The following is an 18,993-nucleotide window of genomic DNA, read 5'->3' on the forward strand; positions in this document are numbered from 1 at the left end:
TTATTTTGGTGGCTGCATTGGTTGCTAGACAATTACCAAGTATAATTCTTGCTTCTGATTGTTACCTTTAAGGTCCAATGTAACTCAAGACTTAGTTATCTAAGGGTCTGCCCATCCAACTAGATCAAATAAGGTTGACTCCTTCCAGGTCTTACCTCTGTGAGATGGACATCTAGGGTGCACTCCAAAGTGGGTATTTTCAGTAATTACTCCTACTCTATGAAACACCCTGCTATCAGAAATTTGGCCAGCATTGTTCCTTCTTGGTTTTAGGCAAAGTGTAAAGGATTACCTATTTCTCTTTGCACAGGAGGAGAGTGTGCTATGATCTTGTGCTATGATTTTTATGATCTTGTAGTCCCTATAAATACTGTTATCTGTTCTATTTTTTATTGCTCTTTTCATGTTAAATTGGTGGTAGTAATATACAGTATGTCTGCAGAGAGAATACTCTCTTTTCTTAAGATCTGTTACTCTTCTCTATTTCTATGCAAGCAGTATTTATTTTGTTTTGATCTTGCTGGTGTCTTTTTTTCTTGAAATTTGTCTGACTTTGACAAAATATTTTGGGAATCAAGATAGTTTTTCATGGGTACTTTTACAAATGGCCATCTTGGGGCCTCTTTTGAAACAGTTGCTATAGTGAAACACTTATTTCCAAGATGGTACATTGGTAAAGTTGCACCCAGGTTGTTCATCACTTTTAGCTTCCAGTATGTCCTCTATCAATCTATTACAACTTATTCAGGTCTTATATCATGAAAATAATAACATCTTAATATTCATTGTTGAATTGCAATTATATTGGTTTATACTAGCTTAGGGCTGCTTCTCCAAAGTTGAGGTTTTGTTTTTGTTTTAAATGTACTTAAAGTTACTTCTGCATATGTCTCAGAATTACCACAAGCAAATGTTTGTGATAAAAATGAATCAGCATTTATATACAGTACTTATCTTAAAAACGCGCCTTTAGGGAGAAAGGTTGTGTGTGTGTGTATGTATGTATTAATAAACTATATATAATAATGTTTTGCAAACTGAAATGCTACACTAACCAAAATAGGTGTTATATTTTGAGTTTGTGTTTTACACTTTACAATGTTTTATGAAGTAATCAGAATCTTTGTTCAGATTTCACAGATAAAGTAGTGGCAAAACTCACTGGCTCTCTAACCACATGGAAAGGTTTATTGCCTCTGTTACTGGAGGTAATGGATAACTCTCATGGCTACTAATACCACCTTACTGTCCCTTGCAGTTGATGTGTCTTTAAAAAAAAAACAGTTTACCATTACATCTTTTGTTAGTAATCTTTAACATTTAGCAGTGTGTTTTATGTATCCCAAATATTTATCCCCAGCCCCCTTTCCCCACTTTTCAGCTTTGCTATATGACTTGTGACTCTGAGGGAAAAAAACCATAATGTCTTATAGATTTGACAATTATTAAAGATACGGATTAAATGAGGGACTGATAGGACTTCAGGTAGGAGGGATAATAAGATTGCAATTATCTATTGGAAACAAGGTCTGAAGTCACTTATAATTTTATTGACTGTAATTCCTCTTTTATTTTTTGCACTTTTTTCTTTTTGATTTGTGTTTTGTTCTATGGGAAAATTTCTTAATTGCAAAACAAACAAACTCATGATTCTGGTTTTTTGATAGGGGCAAAAGTTACATTTACATTTTTTGTCACATTATGTATAATTTTAGAAGCCTCTATACATCCTTTTATTTTTCTAACTAAAAATTCATACTGTAATTCTTATATAAGAAACAAAAAACTGGTCTTTTGGTTGAGTGATTTAACGTTGCTGTCACTAGAAAATATGAATTATAGAAATCTACAGGTAGTTCAAATTATATTTCAAGCTGATTCAAACTTCGTTCTTTACATTGTGCTATATACCAACGTGTTCAAATTTTATCTCTCCTTTTGAATGGAAATGAGTGGTTACTTTGTGACCGATCATTGTTTTTGCAGATGGACACAAGAAAAAGATTCAAAAGAAAGGCTATTGCTGGCAAAATAATTATAAAACAATTTACTATTGCCTGCTAAATCTCTGAGTGGCAAATAGCCCAAATCTTTGAAATCTGATTGAAGATTGCTTTGAAAATAGTTTGCATAAATTATAGATAATAGCTAGATGACATACAGCTTTAAATACTGCTGAAGTATTCACTAGTTACTGACAATTGAAAGAGTTTACTTAATTATGTTAATTATGTTGTATGTTATTTAAAACTGCTAGAAATCAAGCTTTGGAAAGAAAGGATTTTTAAAAAAATATCCTGTCAGGTACGTCTTGTAGTCCTGTTGTGTTTGACAATTAAAATTAAAGGCAAAATATTAAGTAGGCATTTTCCAAAGAAAACAGAATGAGAGCAGATTATTGTGGGGCATAGAGTCTGGGGGCAGCTAACCCTCAAATATGTCGGGATAACAGTTATTCTTTCAAAGAAATAACTTTCAAAGAAATCTTGAGATATATATCGTTTATCATAGTCATTGAAACCTGACATTGAGAAATGCAGATAACATTTAAAAACAACACACAGAAATTCCCAGTAAGGCAGAATCAGTTCAGCTGGTGCCATTATTCAAATAAGACACTTCGTGATACTAAAGGTGGCATGTGACAAGTACGAACTATTGTAACTGATTTATATTTCTATCCCACCCCACCCCATTCTCAGTATAATCTAGCTGCAAAGCAGTACCAGTAATAAATGGTTAGTGATTTTAAATTCTTAGCATCTTTTTCTTTTTTTAATAAATAAACACCTCACCCAATGCACTTATAAGGCTTGCATCAACCGCATTGTTATAAAATCAAGACTACATAAACAACTTTGGAGGACAGGTCCACCACCATATTTACACATAGTCCTTCAGGCTGTAGCCTGTGTCCACTTGCCGGGCAGCTGGGTGCAGATTCTGCTGCTTGTTAGAATAAATCTCTGCTCTCTGCTGTTTCTTAAAACAGGAAGTGCCAAAGATGGCACCTGCAGCAAGCAGAAGTCCAGCTGAAATAAATCCAATGTAAACTGCTCCTCCTGGTTCATGCTTACTGCTTTCTGGAATAGTTGGGTCCAGAAATTTTGAAATAATCTCGTTCGTGTACCAGGCTGTTGGTATCAAGCCAGATATTCCTGCCAAAATAAAGAAGACTCCTCCGGCAACTGACGTGTGGTTTTTGGTCTCTCTGTCCCCTCCCAGGAGGGTGCACTTCATCCCCACTGTGGCAATGCAGATCCCAAAAATGGAGAGGATGCAGGACAGAATCATGGTGGTCCTTGCTGCCTGGATGTAAACAGGGAGAGACAGGATTGAATATTTCAGCGTGCAGCTGAACATCCCGGTGCTGTACCATGTGCAGTCCATCCAGAGCCCTTGCATCTGAGTGATGGCCGTGATTATGTTTGAGCCCGTGTCTGCATTCACCTTCCAGTTGGGCAACAGAGTGGCTGCGATCGCACCAAAAACACCAAACAAGGCTAGGACGAAAGCAAAAAATTGGAGAGCGGCCGATGCCATGATGAGATTTGCCGTCACCTTTTGTCTGCTTGTTTCTTTTCTGTTGCTGTAAACCTGTGTTACTGCCTGTTGGCTCCCCAGCCAAGGCTGTAGTTGTCTGTATGTGATAGGAGGAGGAGGGGAGAGAGAGTGGCAAGGGCAAAGGCAGGAGAAATAAGCAAACAAGTGCTTGCATTTGAAATAACGGCTAACTGAATGGCTTGCTAAACGTGACCCTGCAGCAGATGAGAAGGCTACAAAAGGACTGAGCAGATGTACACCGGGCACTTGGAGAGGCGTGATTATAAATGAGTAGTGCGTGAGAGCAACTGAGCACAAGGAGGTGCTGATAATCAGCCACAGTGGCAGAAACTGCAAATGCAATGGTAAGATGTAAAAATGAGATATGTCCTGTGCCCCCCCCCAAAAAAAAATCAGGAAAGACTTGTGCCATTATTAGCCAGCTTAGAAGCTCCCAATCCATTTTGTAATACAGTATGGGGAATTTTTTTTTAGTGTAATTCTAGTCCTATAAGCAGTATTAGGTCTTGGATTTGAACTGAAATGTACCTCGATATAGCTTCTCAATTTTTGCAAGGAATATTCAAGCTGGAGTTCAGATAGTCTTTTCATACTTCAGTTCTTTTAATTTAGTAAATACTCCTGGCATTTACAGAGAGTTTTATTGTAATATTGCTCCTTTTCAGAAGATCAAGCTATTTTTGAGCTCATCCAAGATTTAAAATAGGTTTTTTCCCCCTGTAACTTAAAACTCAATTCATCTTGTCCTTTGCTTCATATTAAACACGTGTGGTATAGAAAAATTTATCTTAAAGACAAGCAAAATAGTTCCTGAAAACCTAAGACACAATAAATTCAAACTAGAATTGAAATGTTGGCAATATTAAGCAGAATGACCAACCATAGTGATTTTTAATATTTGTTAATTATTTTAGATATTTAGTTTTGTTGTATGCCACCCATAGTCACTTCCTCATGAGAATGGACACCACTATAAATTAGATAAATATCTGTAACTTCCTATTTATACATTTGAGATTTAAACGTGCTCTTGATTTAATTGGATTGGGAAGTTGGACACTTCTGCAAGAATGGTGATCTCTAAATTTATAAGGAGTCAACTGAGCATTGAACAAAAAATGGTATTTATGTGTATTTATGTGTCATATTTTATATTGCTACCTTTCACACGCATATACTGATGTACAATACTCCCAAAATTAAACTAACAAATGCAACCCTTCCTGATGTTAAAACCAATATTTCACTTAATGTTTATTTTCGACATATAAAATAGGTGTTCCCTATGACACATTTTAATTAAACGCTCTTATGAACAGCTTTGCTTCTTGAAGTTTTCCAAATATTTCCCATTAAATATTTACAGTTCTATAGTAGTTTCAATTTTACTACAGTTCAGACATGGATTTTGAAGAGTAAAAACTGGAAGACTTGGCAATGGAAAGAGAATGATTTTTTTGTACTTAGTGTTAGCAGTGTATCTGCTATTCCTCTATGATTATTATTTTTTCATACTGAACTTACCAATTTAATTAGCTTCACTGCTTTCCATGTCATAATCTTATACTGGCTTTCTTAACTTATTGTAAGTGACTTATACCAAATGGGTATACTGTGTATTAACAATTTTAAAATTGCTTCTGCAAGAGAGTATATATCATATGTTTTGTTGGGAACTTCTTTTTTTTTAAATTCTCACAACCCTTGTGTTTTATTTTCTACCACAATGTGATAGATCCAGCTTCATCTCCTCATCAGCTGTGATAGAGGGAGAAGCAAGCCCTGAATGGTACCACTTTTACCTCATGGTTTACTGTTGCTCAAGAGCACTGTAGAGTGTTAGTCTTTGCAGCTTTAAACATTAAAATCAGCAGGATCTCATAATTAAACAGTAGCTTTTTTGATTAAATGCCAACATCACACAAATGTACAAAAATATTAAAATCCCATGTTTTAACAATATTTAGATGCCATAAAATGCAGATACCTCATAATATGTTTTAGTACTTACAGATAAAGGAAAGGTTCAAGATGCTTCCATGACAGCAGAAGTTATAAAAACACAACTTATTTTGAATGTAAATGTCTCTGTTCCTCATCGAAAATTGCATTGGCTGTTTTATTAACCAGAAGTCGGTCTCTGGTGCTCCATATGCAGCAGCAGTGCTTTCTGTTCCTAGTCTTAGTACCATCTACCAGAATATAAAGAGATACTTTGTTTAATGAATCTGCATTGGAGAAAATACTTTGCTTAACAAAAGCAAAAAATAGAGAAAAGGTATGTAAACCCTTGGTTTTAAGCACATAACTATTTACAGATCCCAAACTGAATAATTGGCTTGAAGATTAGAACAAATATTTTAAATTGGGAGGGGGGGATTGTCCCAATTTTATTTTTAGAAATTGTTTTCGCTACAATACAGGAAAAAAAAGTAACTTTATACAATGAGTTTCACAAGTGAAAGGCAGAATTAATGTCTTTTATATTGCCAAACCCCAGAGTTACACAGCAAGATAAACATTCCTCTAAGTAATCATTGTGAGAAATATACATACAGTAACATACATAGGTACGTACATACGTACATATATATGTGTCTGAGTTTCACAAACCTGCTTGCAGCCTGCAATCTTTTCAATTTGTTTCTGTATAGTACCGTAATTATTTGCCTTACTCTAAAGGTTAAATGGGAAAAAGCAATGCTTGCAGCTTATATGATAAATACAGAGCATAGCTGTAAAGGTTTTGACAAGTCAACAAGAAAAAGCTCTAAAGCAAAGAAATGTCAAGAGAAGCCTGCTGATTATGCAATATGATAAATAGGCGCTTCCCTTATTGTCTGGACTTTTCTGTCTGGAAAAGGGAAATCACTGATTTGTGATCCAGTGAGACAGTAAATTGGGTGCTCTCCAGGTGTTTTGGCTTACAAGCCCCACTAAAAAGACCAGGATTGAGGAGGCTGCTATTTGTTTCAAACATCTGGTGGGCATGTGATTATTTCCATGGGAACAAGTGAGCATTGACAGCAATATAGTGGTAATGGTGGTTTCATTAATCTTCAAGCAAGGGGATTCAGGATTTGATTTTAAAAACTACTATGAGTGATTTCTACAGTTCCTATTAGCCTGATTGCCTTCAAATTCTGAATGAGCCAAATAGTTGTGGACATTGGTGCCTGTCTTGGGGTAGATCTTGGGGCAGGTTTAGTACTGTGTAACAGAAGCCATAATATATTAACTGCTTGGCAGAACTTTCAAGCTCAGAGTAACTCTTAAGGATGAATTCCTGTCCTTCTCTAAGCAAAAAATAAGGAGAAGCTCATCCTTGAGGAACAACTCATCCCATCTTTGCATTGATACAGCTCAGAGGTTTGATATGATTGGTAAGTTGGCAATCCTAAGAAAATTGTCCGGAAGCAGATCTAATTGAGCTGGATAAGACTTAACTTGTACTTGGGGTTTAAAAAATTTTTTTTTAAGAATATAATTTCATAGAATTGAAGTATTTTGTGTTATGTTTTTTTAATTAAGGTCACAAATTAAACAATTTCTACTTCAAACAAAATACAAAGGTAAAACTATACCTCCATCCCTGAAGTGATTGAAATATAATCAGGTTTATAGCCAGCATAGATCTTATTTAACTTCTTCAATTAGCACTGGCAGCTTGGTCATTAATCAAAGTGGTTGCTAAGTGAAATTGCAACTGTATCAGGTCTACGAAGGTTTTAAACAGGAGGATTGGTCACACCTTCTTTTGCCATCACCATTGTAACTGAATGATTGCTAAATGAGACAGTTCCTAATTGTAATCTATATATATAAAAGTGAAATACCACTCACACATCATCACAAAATCTCCAGAACCGTAAAGCCTACAAATTTGAAATTTGGCATGTATGGCTTCTAGATGCTCACTGAGAAATGATTTTTCAAAATGACAAATGACCATCAGATCATTAGTATTTCGTATATTATTATTAACCCGTTCTGATGCTAAGGAGTTCTACTCCCCCTCCCCACCTGAAAAGAAATCTGTTCCAAATCCAAAACACAAGCAGAGGAGAGGAGTTTCAGTTTCATAGCACCAAGCAGCTTTAGTACTTGAGCTAAGCCACGCCCAGGCTCTTTGCTGTCTCCTTGCTCACATAGCAAATACTGTTTCAGTTTTCAAACAGCCCTCAATGCTGTCACACACTGACAGGATGCTAGCCAGATGAATACCGATGGATGCTGGTAGGCAGAGGCAGCATTCCCCCCCCCTTATTTTCCTCCCACAAAACTAAGCCCGATCACATAGTTTGGTAGCGAAGCATGGATATCGGGCTAGTAAAATTATATTCAGGCAGTATAACAAAGTTTTGTCGCATTCAACATTGATATTCAATGTCAAAGATGTCAGGAATAGCCATGTCAAAATTGCCTGGGTATTTCATCAAATAGGGAGTTATAAAAGGGCCCTTGAATCCTTATAAAAGGTGCAGTAAACAAACATGGACTCTAGATTCATTGAGTCTTTCATCATAAGGGCACAGTCTTAGCTGCTGGAAGGACATTAAAACATGCTAAAGTTAGTACAGTTGAACATAATTATTTAAATATCTTGTCCTCTAAAGAAAGATGCTTGACTATTCAAAAATACATTCCTGAGCAGGATAGATTGATCCAATTGATCTTCCAAGTCTACTGCTTGCAGATTGAGAGCAGTTATCCCTCAGTCGTTCCCCGTGATCAAAATAACTTCTTTCAAGAACCAGTAATTACAAGAATGTTCTTTTCCATGTTGATTCAAAATTGTTTGCCATAATCAAGAGAACTTACAGCTTCTGGGGAAAACGATTAAGTTTCCCCAGTGGGCTATAACACAGATCTGTAAAACCATCTTCACTTTAATCAGATCAGCCTTCCTCCCTGATACATTAGGTAAGTTAACTTTGAATAAATATTCCTAGGACTTAAGTGTTTTGTGTTAACAGTATTGAGATGGCTTGTTCTTCTATCTCTGATCCCCTTTGCCATTCACCATGTCTCTGAAGAGGAATTGTGAATGTCAGAATTTCCCAGTTCCACAATGACCCTGGAAAAAGGTGAGAGGAAAAGCTATACAGCACATTTTTTTTATTGTCTCTGATTTCAGAGGTAGATATCTGAAAAATATGAGACTGTTACCTAAAAGTTAATAACAAAATTCAAGCCAACACCAAGTAACAATATGCAGAGGATTAAAACTGGCAAATTAAAATCTCTACTTGATGCAAAAAATCCTATTTTATTCATAAGACAATCACCCTGGAGAGAGAGCTCTTGGGTTCTATATTCCTATGGTAAATTGTAAATTCATCTTCTGCCAGCTGTAATAACCATAATATTTAACCCAAAACCAGACTTAAAGATGAAAAAGGTTTCAGTTTCTGTTTAACTTCATTAAACTTTAATATATAATGAAACTAGGAACTAATCTAAGTTTAAACAGTGCTTAAAGCTAAAGATAAGAGTGTAGTGGCTTCAATAATTGACTTATATTCTTCTTTCTCTGTGTATTATTATGAAAGAAACAAATCCTGCCACAGGAAGGTATTAAATTTACCAAACCATCGGGAATCTGAGGAGCAGAAGCCAGTGATGGCTTCTAGTAGCAAACCCAAAGAGGAAGTGATACAGCCCCCCCTCCTTTTTTTTTTAATACTATGCTGCACCTCCGAAATATGGGTTAGAACAGGGGTCGCCAACCTTTTGGATCTCAGGAACCACCAAATTCATAATTTTAAATCCTGTAGGCCACTAATATGAATTTTGACTGATGATGGCTTGCTGACGTTGTTGGGAAAAGTCGGTCCCATATTCCAGAGCTGCAGGACTGGCCCTTTGGTCGTCGCGGAACAGCTGCTCCTCCAGCTGGGTGCACCGGCCTGCCATGGACTGGAGGAGCTGCTCCGGGATGACCAAAGGGCCAGGCCTGTGACTACTGCAACTCTGGAATATGGGACGGACTTTCCCACCAACGTCAGCAAGCCACCCCGGGGTGGATTTCCCTCCCCTGCCATTGATCTTACCTTTCAGTTCCAGCTCGTGTAGTTCTACTCAAGGTAAGGTTTGCACTTAGCTGAAGAGTGGGGGCTATTAGGTGGGTGGGCCATGTGGGCGGTGCAGCCTGGATTAATAGCTTTGGGGGAGGTGCCTTGGGGGGGGACGTTTTTCTGTGGACCACCAAAATTTTCTCACAAACCACCAGTGGTCCCCGGGCCACAGGTTGGCGACCACTGGTTTAGAACCATGGGACCTTCTAGAACATCTCTGGGAAGTACAGATTCTTCAGGGTTAGGGTCCAACTGTTTAAATGGGTTTCTACTTGGAAAAGGTTGGATCCATCGTACAGATTCTTAGTTTAGTTTATTGTCATTGCACCTCATACAATGAGATTAAATATTTATTTAAGGATGAAGATTACAACAATGTAGAAGAGATCAGCTTCATGTAAAAAGTGGGCAGAATGGATGTAAAATGAAGTAACAAAGCTGGTAGTGGGTCTGTAGGAGCATAGGACTTGGGAAACACTGAATTTGAATTTGAAATGGTTAATGCTATAGAACTATCATATTTTTTCTGTTTTTTACATAAAAAGAACATTTATCTAGAAAGCAATGTGCATACATTATATATATAGACACATAGTTTTTCTCGTTTTTTTGTTTTGTTTTTGCAGATAACTCAGTGCAACTTGGATAATTTTCTGTAAATAACTGCCTACAAGTTTGAATATTACGCTTCCTTCATAAGTTCCGCTGTTCATTCCAAAATATTTTTTAAGCACTTAAATTTGTATTTAAAACAACTTCTAACTAGCAATTGAAGGAAATTCACTACTGCTGTCAAACTTTTGGATCCAAGGGTTCCCAAGAGCTGAAAAGCAGTTAACGGTCGATTTCCAAAAGTGATTGGTATGTGACCTCAGTGTCCATTCTAAGGCACCGTGGTTTGAGCAAAAAGATGGCTATTCCTCCCTCCCAGAGCTCTAAGTCCACTGGAAACCACTATCTTGCAATCTTCTTGCAAGGAGCAGCTGTCTGGACTTGTGAGCAATGTCATGTCCTCTCCTTATCTGGAGAGGAATTACAGAGAGCCTACTCTTCATTCTGCTGTGGTCATCTGCCGTGACTGATTCCTTTTAACGGACCTATCTTCAGATTGCCATTTCTTCTTTGAAAGTCCCTTCTAACTTCTTAAGGTTATTTTTTTTTGTAACACATTGCAAAATTCAGACTTATTTATTTATTTTACATGCATATTACAGAACCTAACAAAATTCAGGATTTTATTGGCATTAATTTTTAAAACAGTTTGACAGAAGGTACAAGATTTTTTTTCTCAGTTAAGTGAACCTGATTTTGTGTTTGCAGTAAACATTCTCTGCTAAAACTATTAGCAAAATTAAATGGCAAAGCTACTGTGATTATTAAAAATCAGTGTGTTGAAATGGAACTTGTTATATGCATGACTAAAAAATAGGATATAATGTCAGTAATTTCAAAGCAACCAATTACAAGTGAGCAGTAATTTCCTATATTGGTTTCCATAGTAATATTGCAGCTTTCTGAGTGTTCTAAGAACTCAAGACTCTGTAATGGAGTAAACAGTAAGATGTGTTTTGGATTACCAGAGGATTTCAAAAAATGCAGGTCTTCTTTGAGGATGCCATATGTATTTCAGCCTATTTTTATTTTCATGTAAATGTGCAGTATGATGATCTGGGGGGAAAGTCACTAATTCATAATTCTACTCAGAATGTTGCTGCTTTGTGCTGAATTTTGAGGACCATTTTTGATCATGCAGAAGAAAATTGAATGAGAAAACAAACCAACACATACATAAATGAAAGAGAGAAAAAGAAGAAAGGAAGAAGAAAGAAAGAAAAAAATAGAAAACAACGAAAAACATTCTCATGTTTTTGTTAGTTTGTTTTAACTGTAAAATCAATAAAATATATATTTTTTAAAAAAAGAAGAAAATTGAATGAGAAACAGGATTCTGTTTTCTCATAATAGAGAAATTCTTCTATTCTACAAGAGTTTACTGTAGAATTGCTACATGATCTAGGCAAAAAAATCTATAAACATTAGATGACAGCAGCAAAGGGATACATCAAATTATATAAGTCTAGTTGATGACACTGAAAAATATACAATGATACAATGACACTGAAAAAAGTATAAGTCTAGTTGGACTTTTGAATCACAGATCCCGAAATTGTAATTTAGAAAAATTGACAGCAAAATTAATTCATTTTAATAGTATTTTTATAATGTCTGTTTCTCTTACTGATCTGTTCCCATTTTCCTGAAAGCATTGTTTTATTTTTTGTTATGAAACAGCAGGAGGTCCACATTGTGAACTTGAAACCCAATTTATTGGTCAACAGAATTGCAATTACTCCTTTAAATGACATTTATGTATATAAATTTATAATAAAATATATCTCCTTACTGCTATAAGTATAATAATTTTAATATATATTAATCTCAGGTAGACGTGACACTTGTCCATTTTACACCACTAGTGGAACCCAAAATAAAACAGCCATTTAAGATGGTGGAAAAAGTTGTTCAAAGTATTTTCCAGTTCAGAAGAAAACATTGTCATCATGGTGCAAGGTAAGAAAATGAGTGACGTATAAAGATTTGTTTTCAAGAATTGCAGGGGTAGGCTGCACACTTGCATATGATTCCTTCAAGGAATTTTCTCAATTGTATTGCACTGTTTTTTATTTCTCTTCATAGCTCTAAGCCTTGAACACAGTGGTAATATATTTACCTGCTCAGGTGGATTTTTATAGTAGAGGTAGCCCTTGACTAACAATGTGTTTGTTCAAAGTTACAATGACACTGAAAAAAGTGATTTATGACAGTACTTCAACTTATGGCCGTCGTAGCATCCCGATGGACACATGATCAAAATTCAGACACTTGGTAATTGGCCTGTATTTATGATGGTTATAGTGTCCTGGGCTTATCTTTTGCAACCTTCTGACAAGTAAAGTCAGTGAGGAAGCCAGATTCACTTAAACATCTGTGTTATGAGGTTAACAACTGCAGTGATTCACTTAACAGCTATGGAAAGGAAGATCTCAAAAAGGAGCAAAACTATAGCTATCTAGCTTAGCAATACCAATTTTGGATTCAACTGTGATCATAAGTCGAGGACTACCTGTATATTGACTGAATGCAGATAGTGAGGAATTACCTGCTGTGTTCTGACACTTGAAAACATGCTGGAAAATATTGAGGCAATGCAAACATGACTAAATTAAATCTAAATGTTACTGTCTGCTTTGTACCTAGTCATAGAATGGAAGACATTACAAGAAAAATTCCAAGGTATTATTTATATTGCCTTAGTTCCTTTTCACCGAGGGCCAAGTTGAAACAACATGCTGGTGCATAAAATGTGATATGAAGTGTTGCCTTTTCCGTATATATTGAGAGGTTAGGGACAATCCCCAGCAAACCCTTTTAAACACAAAGTAAAAAAAAACTGCCTTGCTGGAGACAAGAGAACAATGTTATGATACAACTGAATGAGGTTTGTGACATAAATAGGTTTCCTTCTCTGAAATAGTTGCTTCTTAGTTCCTTACAGTCAGGAAGGAATCTGTTTTTTGTTGAATCAGAAATTTGATATTTATTATTTAACCTATGGCATATTATACATGGATTTACAATATGTATTAACACTTTGCCTAGTTAAAAAAAAACAGTGGAATATGAATGTTAAAAGGTCTATATTCAAATTCTAATGTTTAGGCAATCTAACCTAGAAATTTGATTTAAAAAATGATAAATTTGATAAAAGGCAGGGCAGAGCAGATTGCTGGTGGCATCTGCCTCTGAAGACATCACTTATTTCTCTACCTTAGTTGTGCAACAGTTGGCGCATGAGGGTACCTGTTATTTTCATCCTTTTGCAGTAACCTCGTGAAAGGCATGCCATGTGCTCATCTTCAGAGTACCACTGCATTAATGTTATTCTTGCTATTAGTGATAGCAAAAGCATTCCCAGAATCCAACTGTTTTAGCAGAATGACAAAGCACTGCAGTGCAACTTCACCCTTCATGTAGATGAGATCACAATACACATGCAAATGGGATACAGCTTATGTTGCAGTGCTCCTTTTATCATTTTCCCCAATATCACCTCTTCTGTAGAGGCCCATGAATCATAGTGTGGCTGTGGAATATATTATTTGAATTGAGAAATCTGAAGGTGTTCCTCCATCAACGGGTGTTCCTTGTTGATTACCAATATTGTTTTCTTTCAGGATTTTATTTCCAGAAGCTGACCGCCTTGAAAAAACTAAACATCTGCTCATGGAGGCAGATGTTGACCCAACTCTATATCCAACTCAGCTGTCCTTATTTCAGTTTAAAAACCTTTGTAATGTCTACAGGAAAATGTGTGATGAAGATCCAGATCTTTTTGCATATAACTACAGAGAGGAACTGAAATGGAAGAAAAAGGAATCCAAATTCAAATGGACTGACAAAGATTACTATTTTCTTTCCTAGAATTAAGCAACCACAAAGTCTTAACGGGTTTTTGGATTGGACTGAAATAAATTTGACTTTGTATATCTTCTTTGGTTTTAAACCAAAATTGTACATGAAAATTATAAATGAGAATAAGGATCGTTTTTCTTAAAACTCAAGTCATACTACTTTGCTTATCTTCTAAGTGCAATCAGGTCCCAAGACGAAATGTAAAATAACTGAAAAGTAACCCACACCCTCCCCCCAAGAATAAAACACTCACAAATCTACCTATTTCAATTAACATTTTACTGTACAAGCTTATAGAGAAAATAAAAATACCATAAGATTACAGTACAAGCTTTTTATATGTACAAACATATATAAACATATATAAAAATCAAATATAAACAACCATTTACATTTTAGTACAATGTACAGAGGACTTTTTTTACTCTGTACTGAAATAATTTGACTTTAAATAAAGCAAAAACTAACATGCTCTTAAATGCTCAATGAAAAGTAATTGGACTCAGGTCAAAAAATGAACATCTTGCCTTCCCATGTTTTCAAAAATGTTTAAATGTTACCTATTACTGAAAGCGGAAGAGATTAATTTACAGAACTTGCAAATTCAAGGTAAACTTTTTTCTTTTGGAATAAATTAAAATAACTTAAGCCTTTACAACTACTTTTGTGGGAAACCCCAGTAGTGCATTAAACTAAGAGTAAGTAGTTTTATCAAGATGCAAATCAAAATAGCTAGGATTTTCCATGTCTCTCTCCTGCTTCATAAAAGCAATCCTCATTAACCACTGATGTCAAACTTTGCACACTGAATTCTCTTTCTAAAATTGAATTCAGGTCAAAACCCGGGGAATCAGGCTGATTGTCAAGCGACAGATGCTGTTCTTGCATTGCCCGCAAGGTTCCTTTGGCATGTCTTGTGCTGTTCACTTTTCGTTTAATAGGGCAAAAGTGAGCGCGGACTAGTTTAGGCTGTTCTTCTGCTCTCTGCCCGCCTCCGTTCTCTATCTCAGGAGGATACCCCATCTCCACATCACCGTTCTGAATCTCAGAAATCTGCAACTGCTGGAACTGGATTTCTATGTCTTTCGTGGGATTGCCTTTTTTCAGAAGTTGCTGGAAATTATCTTCCTCATCACTTAGAATATCAGATTCCTTTACAGGACTATTTGACAAATCAGATGCACAGCTCTGCAAACTCTTCATGGGAGAGGAGTTTTTAGATTCCAGGATACTGTCAGTAGTTTGGCAGCTGCTACTTGGTGTACTGCTGCTCAAACTGCATTCATCAGAATCCGGTTCATTTCCTTTTCTTGTGCTGCTGTTCCATTCATTACTGGGAGAATTCTTCAGTAATTTCAGTGATCTGGAAGAAGCTGCCAATGTAAAAATACACCCATCAAGTTTCTGTATGGAACAAACTGGTAACCCATTTAAACATTATGACTGATGCAATTAAGTGCTATAGAAGAGAGAGAGAGACAGAGAGAGAGAGATACTTCAGAAAATAAACAGTGAGAATCTGGACACAAGAGGGCAGGCAATCTTTTAATACTAGCATGTTTGACATAAGGAAAACATGATTGCGTACTGATATTTGCATATTTTGTGAGAACAAATACGGCTGCTCCTCCATCCTCCTAGGCCCCCTATGATGCTTTTCACCAGCTTAGTCTTGGCTTTTTCTAGTTGGATGAACTCTTTTCCAGAATAAGTTCTAGATTAAAACTTTCTAGCATCATTGTTATTGCAGACTCTAAAGAAGGGTCCTAGGGAAGCATTTTACTTTGTAGCATGACACAAGCCTTCCATCGATTGCCTTTCAATTAAAATGATAGAAGAAAAATCAAGTCAAGCGAGGTGAGAGGTATAGCCTGGAAAGCATCCATGGGAAACCATGTTTTTGTCATCTCAAAAGGGCTTACTGTCACTGAAAATAATTCTGGTCTTTGAAGAAGAGCATGAAGGTTAATGGAACTCCCGAAATCACCTGAAGTTTCCTAGTCATTGTTGTACAGTTGCTAAAGGAGAAATTTGAGCCAGGCACTACATAGTCAAAGAAAACAGGTAATGGAATAATTTTAAATGATTTTTAAAACCACAAAATCCTTTACTTTGAATTTTTAACCTTTTCAGCGAGAATATTTGTCCCATTATAGGAAGTTCTCACAGAACACACAATTGGACCAGCAATTCGATTGCTAAGCAATGCAAGTAAAGTGAAATTTTACATAACTGCACAGGCTTACAGTATAAGTTCTGGCTGTGGTCATCAAGCGAATCATAGTGGATCATTAAGCACAATATTATCACATGACTGACTTGCTACTTCCAAGGGGCTTCCCCACTGACTTTGCCGTCAGAATTTGGATAGGAAGGTCACAAACAGTGATCACGCAATCATGGTAAGCTGCAACTGTTGTAAATGCATGTTGATTGCCAGGCACTCAAACTGCAATTAGTCACGGGACCTCAGGGATGTGGCAATTGCCACAATTCTGAAAACGGCATAAGTGTTTCTCAAGCACCTTAATTTTAAATGGTTGCTGCACAAGCGCTTGGTAAACAAGGATTGTCTATATAAATGTGTTGATATCTTCCCATTGTTGTAGATAGAGCAGTTATAAAGGAGTATTGACCTAGCATAACTGGATCAAGCTCAACTAATGTAATCTAAAGATTTCAGCTGGCTTGTAAATATGTCTTCCTTAAATTATTTCAAGATGGAAAATACACATTATTTCTTTATTATATTAGGTTAAAAATTGTTTCCTGTTAATTAATTTGAACCCGTAGGCACATTTGGAACACTATGGCCTATTTCCCATAACAGTTGCCACAGTAAGCATGGCAAGGGAAAAAGTATCACCCCACAGAATTCTAAATAAGTATTTTGGTAGGCATTCTGTGGGATGGATTATCTTGTTTTGCTTCTCCAACACTTTCAGTGGAATGTAACTAAGCTCTCCTGTTGATTAATCTTGCCACAGAATAATACACAAAAATGTTGACATATTAAAATATTTCCTTACCCAATTTTGCTGAAACTGGGATTCGATTCTTATGTGGTATGAGGCGATTTTTATATGATTTCTCAAAGGGCGAGTTGCATTTTATTTGACGTCTGAAGTTTTCTCTTAGAATTGAACGAATCACTTTGACTATGTTGGTCTTGCTTTCACAGTCACTGTAGTTGTGGAGAAAAAAACAGTAATTAAGTCAATGAAAAAATAGTTTTTTTAAAAAAATTCAAAACATTAAGTTACTGATAATATTAGATATCAAGGCCTGATTCTCTTTGTATATAATGATTCCTTTGTTGCCCAAAGCAACATTTCTATTCTAGGTAACAAAATTAGGCATATGGCCCAGGTTAGTCTTTGGCATATCCCCCAAATTAGCACTTCTCTTTTGGTTCACTTTTGAGAATTCTCTGAATAGCATCATAAGAATCTTTCATCCGACTTTGACCAAACAGGATAGATGTATATGGGACTCTTACGTGAATGAATAAATAAATAGTATACTATTTATGGAGGTTAATTTATTAATATTAATTTATTATATTGTTTAAAAAGAAGAAAGTAGAAACAATCCACTTAGAAACTAGGAATCAAGTTGTGCTTCTACCTGCTGCACAACTGGAAGGTTGTTTCAGGTCTTCCTTCTAATTCTGACTTTGTATGAATCAGTTCCCAAATACTGCTGTTTTCTGTTCCTGTGGGAAGAAAGACACTTTCTTACAAACATTTAATGATACCTACAACTTTCTAGCCAAAGAATTTCATATATGAGAATATAATTAGGGCTTCAAGTTCATCCAAGAGATCATGTCAATTGTTTTTTTTTTCTTGCAATAAGGATTTTGCTGAAGGTATTGGATTTTTTTTTAATAAATATCGTCTTCCCAAATTCAAAGCGTGAATGAAACTGGGATTTGGCTTTTCTGCTCAGTACAAGTAATCCTGCGTTACATCCATTTGTTCAGCAACCATTCAGAGTTAAGGGGGCATTGAATGAAGGGCCTTGCAACTAGTCCTCAAAATTGCCAAGCACCCGGATCACGATCACGTAACCAGAAGGCTGCTGGAGCAGCCAGAAATTTTGAGGATTGCTAGTTACCTGGTCATTCTTAAATTGCGAATTCTTCTTAAGGTTAATTTTTCTTAAATTTAGAAGTATAAAACCTCTGTGCATACCTGCAGTAAAGCACTGTATTTTGTATTTACAATTTATTCTGTGATTAATTTATAATTGATCAAAGGCAAGAATGAAAAATACTTTATACATGCTTTAGCATTTCAACCGTACTACCTATATTATTTGTTACTAGAAACAATTCATAATTCAAAGCATTGTTTTGACATTGTTTTAGGGGAGTTCTTTGGAGATTCACACAAACACATTTAGTGATTGATCAGAAAAAAACAAGGATTGTTGTTAATTGGTTTAAAAAAAAATCCTATAAAATAAAGCCATCCTTTCTTCTCCCTGTCTCCTTTTGGGAACTCTGAGATTCTTTTGTTGTTGTTGTTGATAAGACTTTCTTGAGTCGAATTCTACTCACAGGATTCACATTCAAACTAATATAAAATTAGGATGCAGTGGCTCTCAGCAATCCCTTCCTTTTTCCCTCTGCAGCCTCCCACTGCTGCCTTTTTTGGTGTTTCCAAAAACCATCCAACCCTGCAAAAAGTAGCATGGGCATGGGAAATGAGCAGGAAAGAGGGGCAATCAGCAAAGATTGCCTTTTCTGTTCCATTTGTCAGAAGTATTTCATCACGGACCAAAAGTACCTTACAATGGAAAAAGCTTTTAGATCAGCAGAGGAAGTAAGAATAGGCTTACTGCCTAATGTATGAAAGTACTAAAAGTGCTTTAA

At 36.0% G+C, this 18,993-nt stretch overlaps 3 protein-coding genes across 5 annotated transcripts in view; 1 reads left to right on the forward strand and 2 right to left on the reverse strand.

Annotated features, from left to right (window-relative positions):
• The window catches only part of TFB1M (transcription factor B1, mitochondrial), a 28,983-nt gene extending 14,544 nt beyond the window's left edge, over positions 1–14,439 (forward strand). Inside the window, exons 6-7 of the mRNA XM_026705037.2 lie at positions 12,085–12,212; positions 13,877–14,439. Coding sequence (XP_026560822.1) covers positions 12,085–12,212; positions 13,877–14,123 — 375 coding nt within the window. The 3' untranslated portion in view covers positions 14,124–14,439. The remainder of the gene's footprint in view (positions 1–12,084; positions 12,213–13,876) is intronic.
• CLDN20 (claudin 20) lies at positions 2,772–5,653 on the reverse strand. The gene is made up of 2 exons (XM_026705038.2): positions 5,576–5,653; positions 2,772–3,640 (listed from the first exon to the last, which is right to left on the reverse strand). The coding sequence occupies exon 2, from the start codon at positions 3,541–3,543 to the stop codon at positions 2,884–2,886; it is 660 nt and encodes a 219-aa protein (XP_026560823.1). The 5' UTR covers positions 3,544–3,640; positions 5,576–5,653; the 3' UTR covers positions 2,772–2,883.
• Positions 14,376–18,993, reverse strand: part of TIAM2 (TIAM Rac1 associated GEF 2) — a 74,685-nt gene continuing 70,067 nt past the window's right edge. For all 3 annotated transcript variants that reach the window (XM_026705033.2, XM_087939188.1, XM_087939204.1), the window contains 3 exons: positions 17,742–17,829; positions 17,144–17,298; positions 14,376–15,487 (listed from right to left, as the gene is read on the reverse strand). In XM_026705033.2, coding sequence (XP_026560818.2) covers positions 14,847–15,487; positions 17,144–17,298; positions 17,742–17,829 — 884 coding nt within the window. In that variant the 3' untranslated portion in view covers positions 14,376–14,846. The remainder of the gene's footprint in view (positions 15,488–17,143; positions 17,299–17,741; positions 17,830–18,993) is intronic.

Source organism: Pseudonaja textilis, chromosome 1, assembly GCF_049901715.1.
Source record: "Pseudonaja textilis isolate UNSWEBS1 chromosome 1, rPseTex1.2, whole genome shotgun sequence".
In the NCBI taxonomy this organism is placed as follows: domain Eukaryota; kingdom Metazoa; phylum Chordata; class Lepidosauria; order Squamata; family Elapidae; genus Pseudonaja; species Pseudonaja textilis.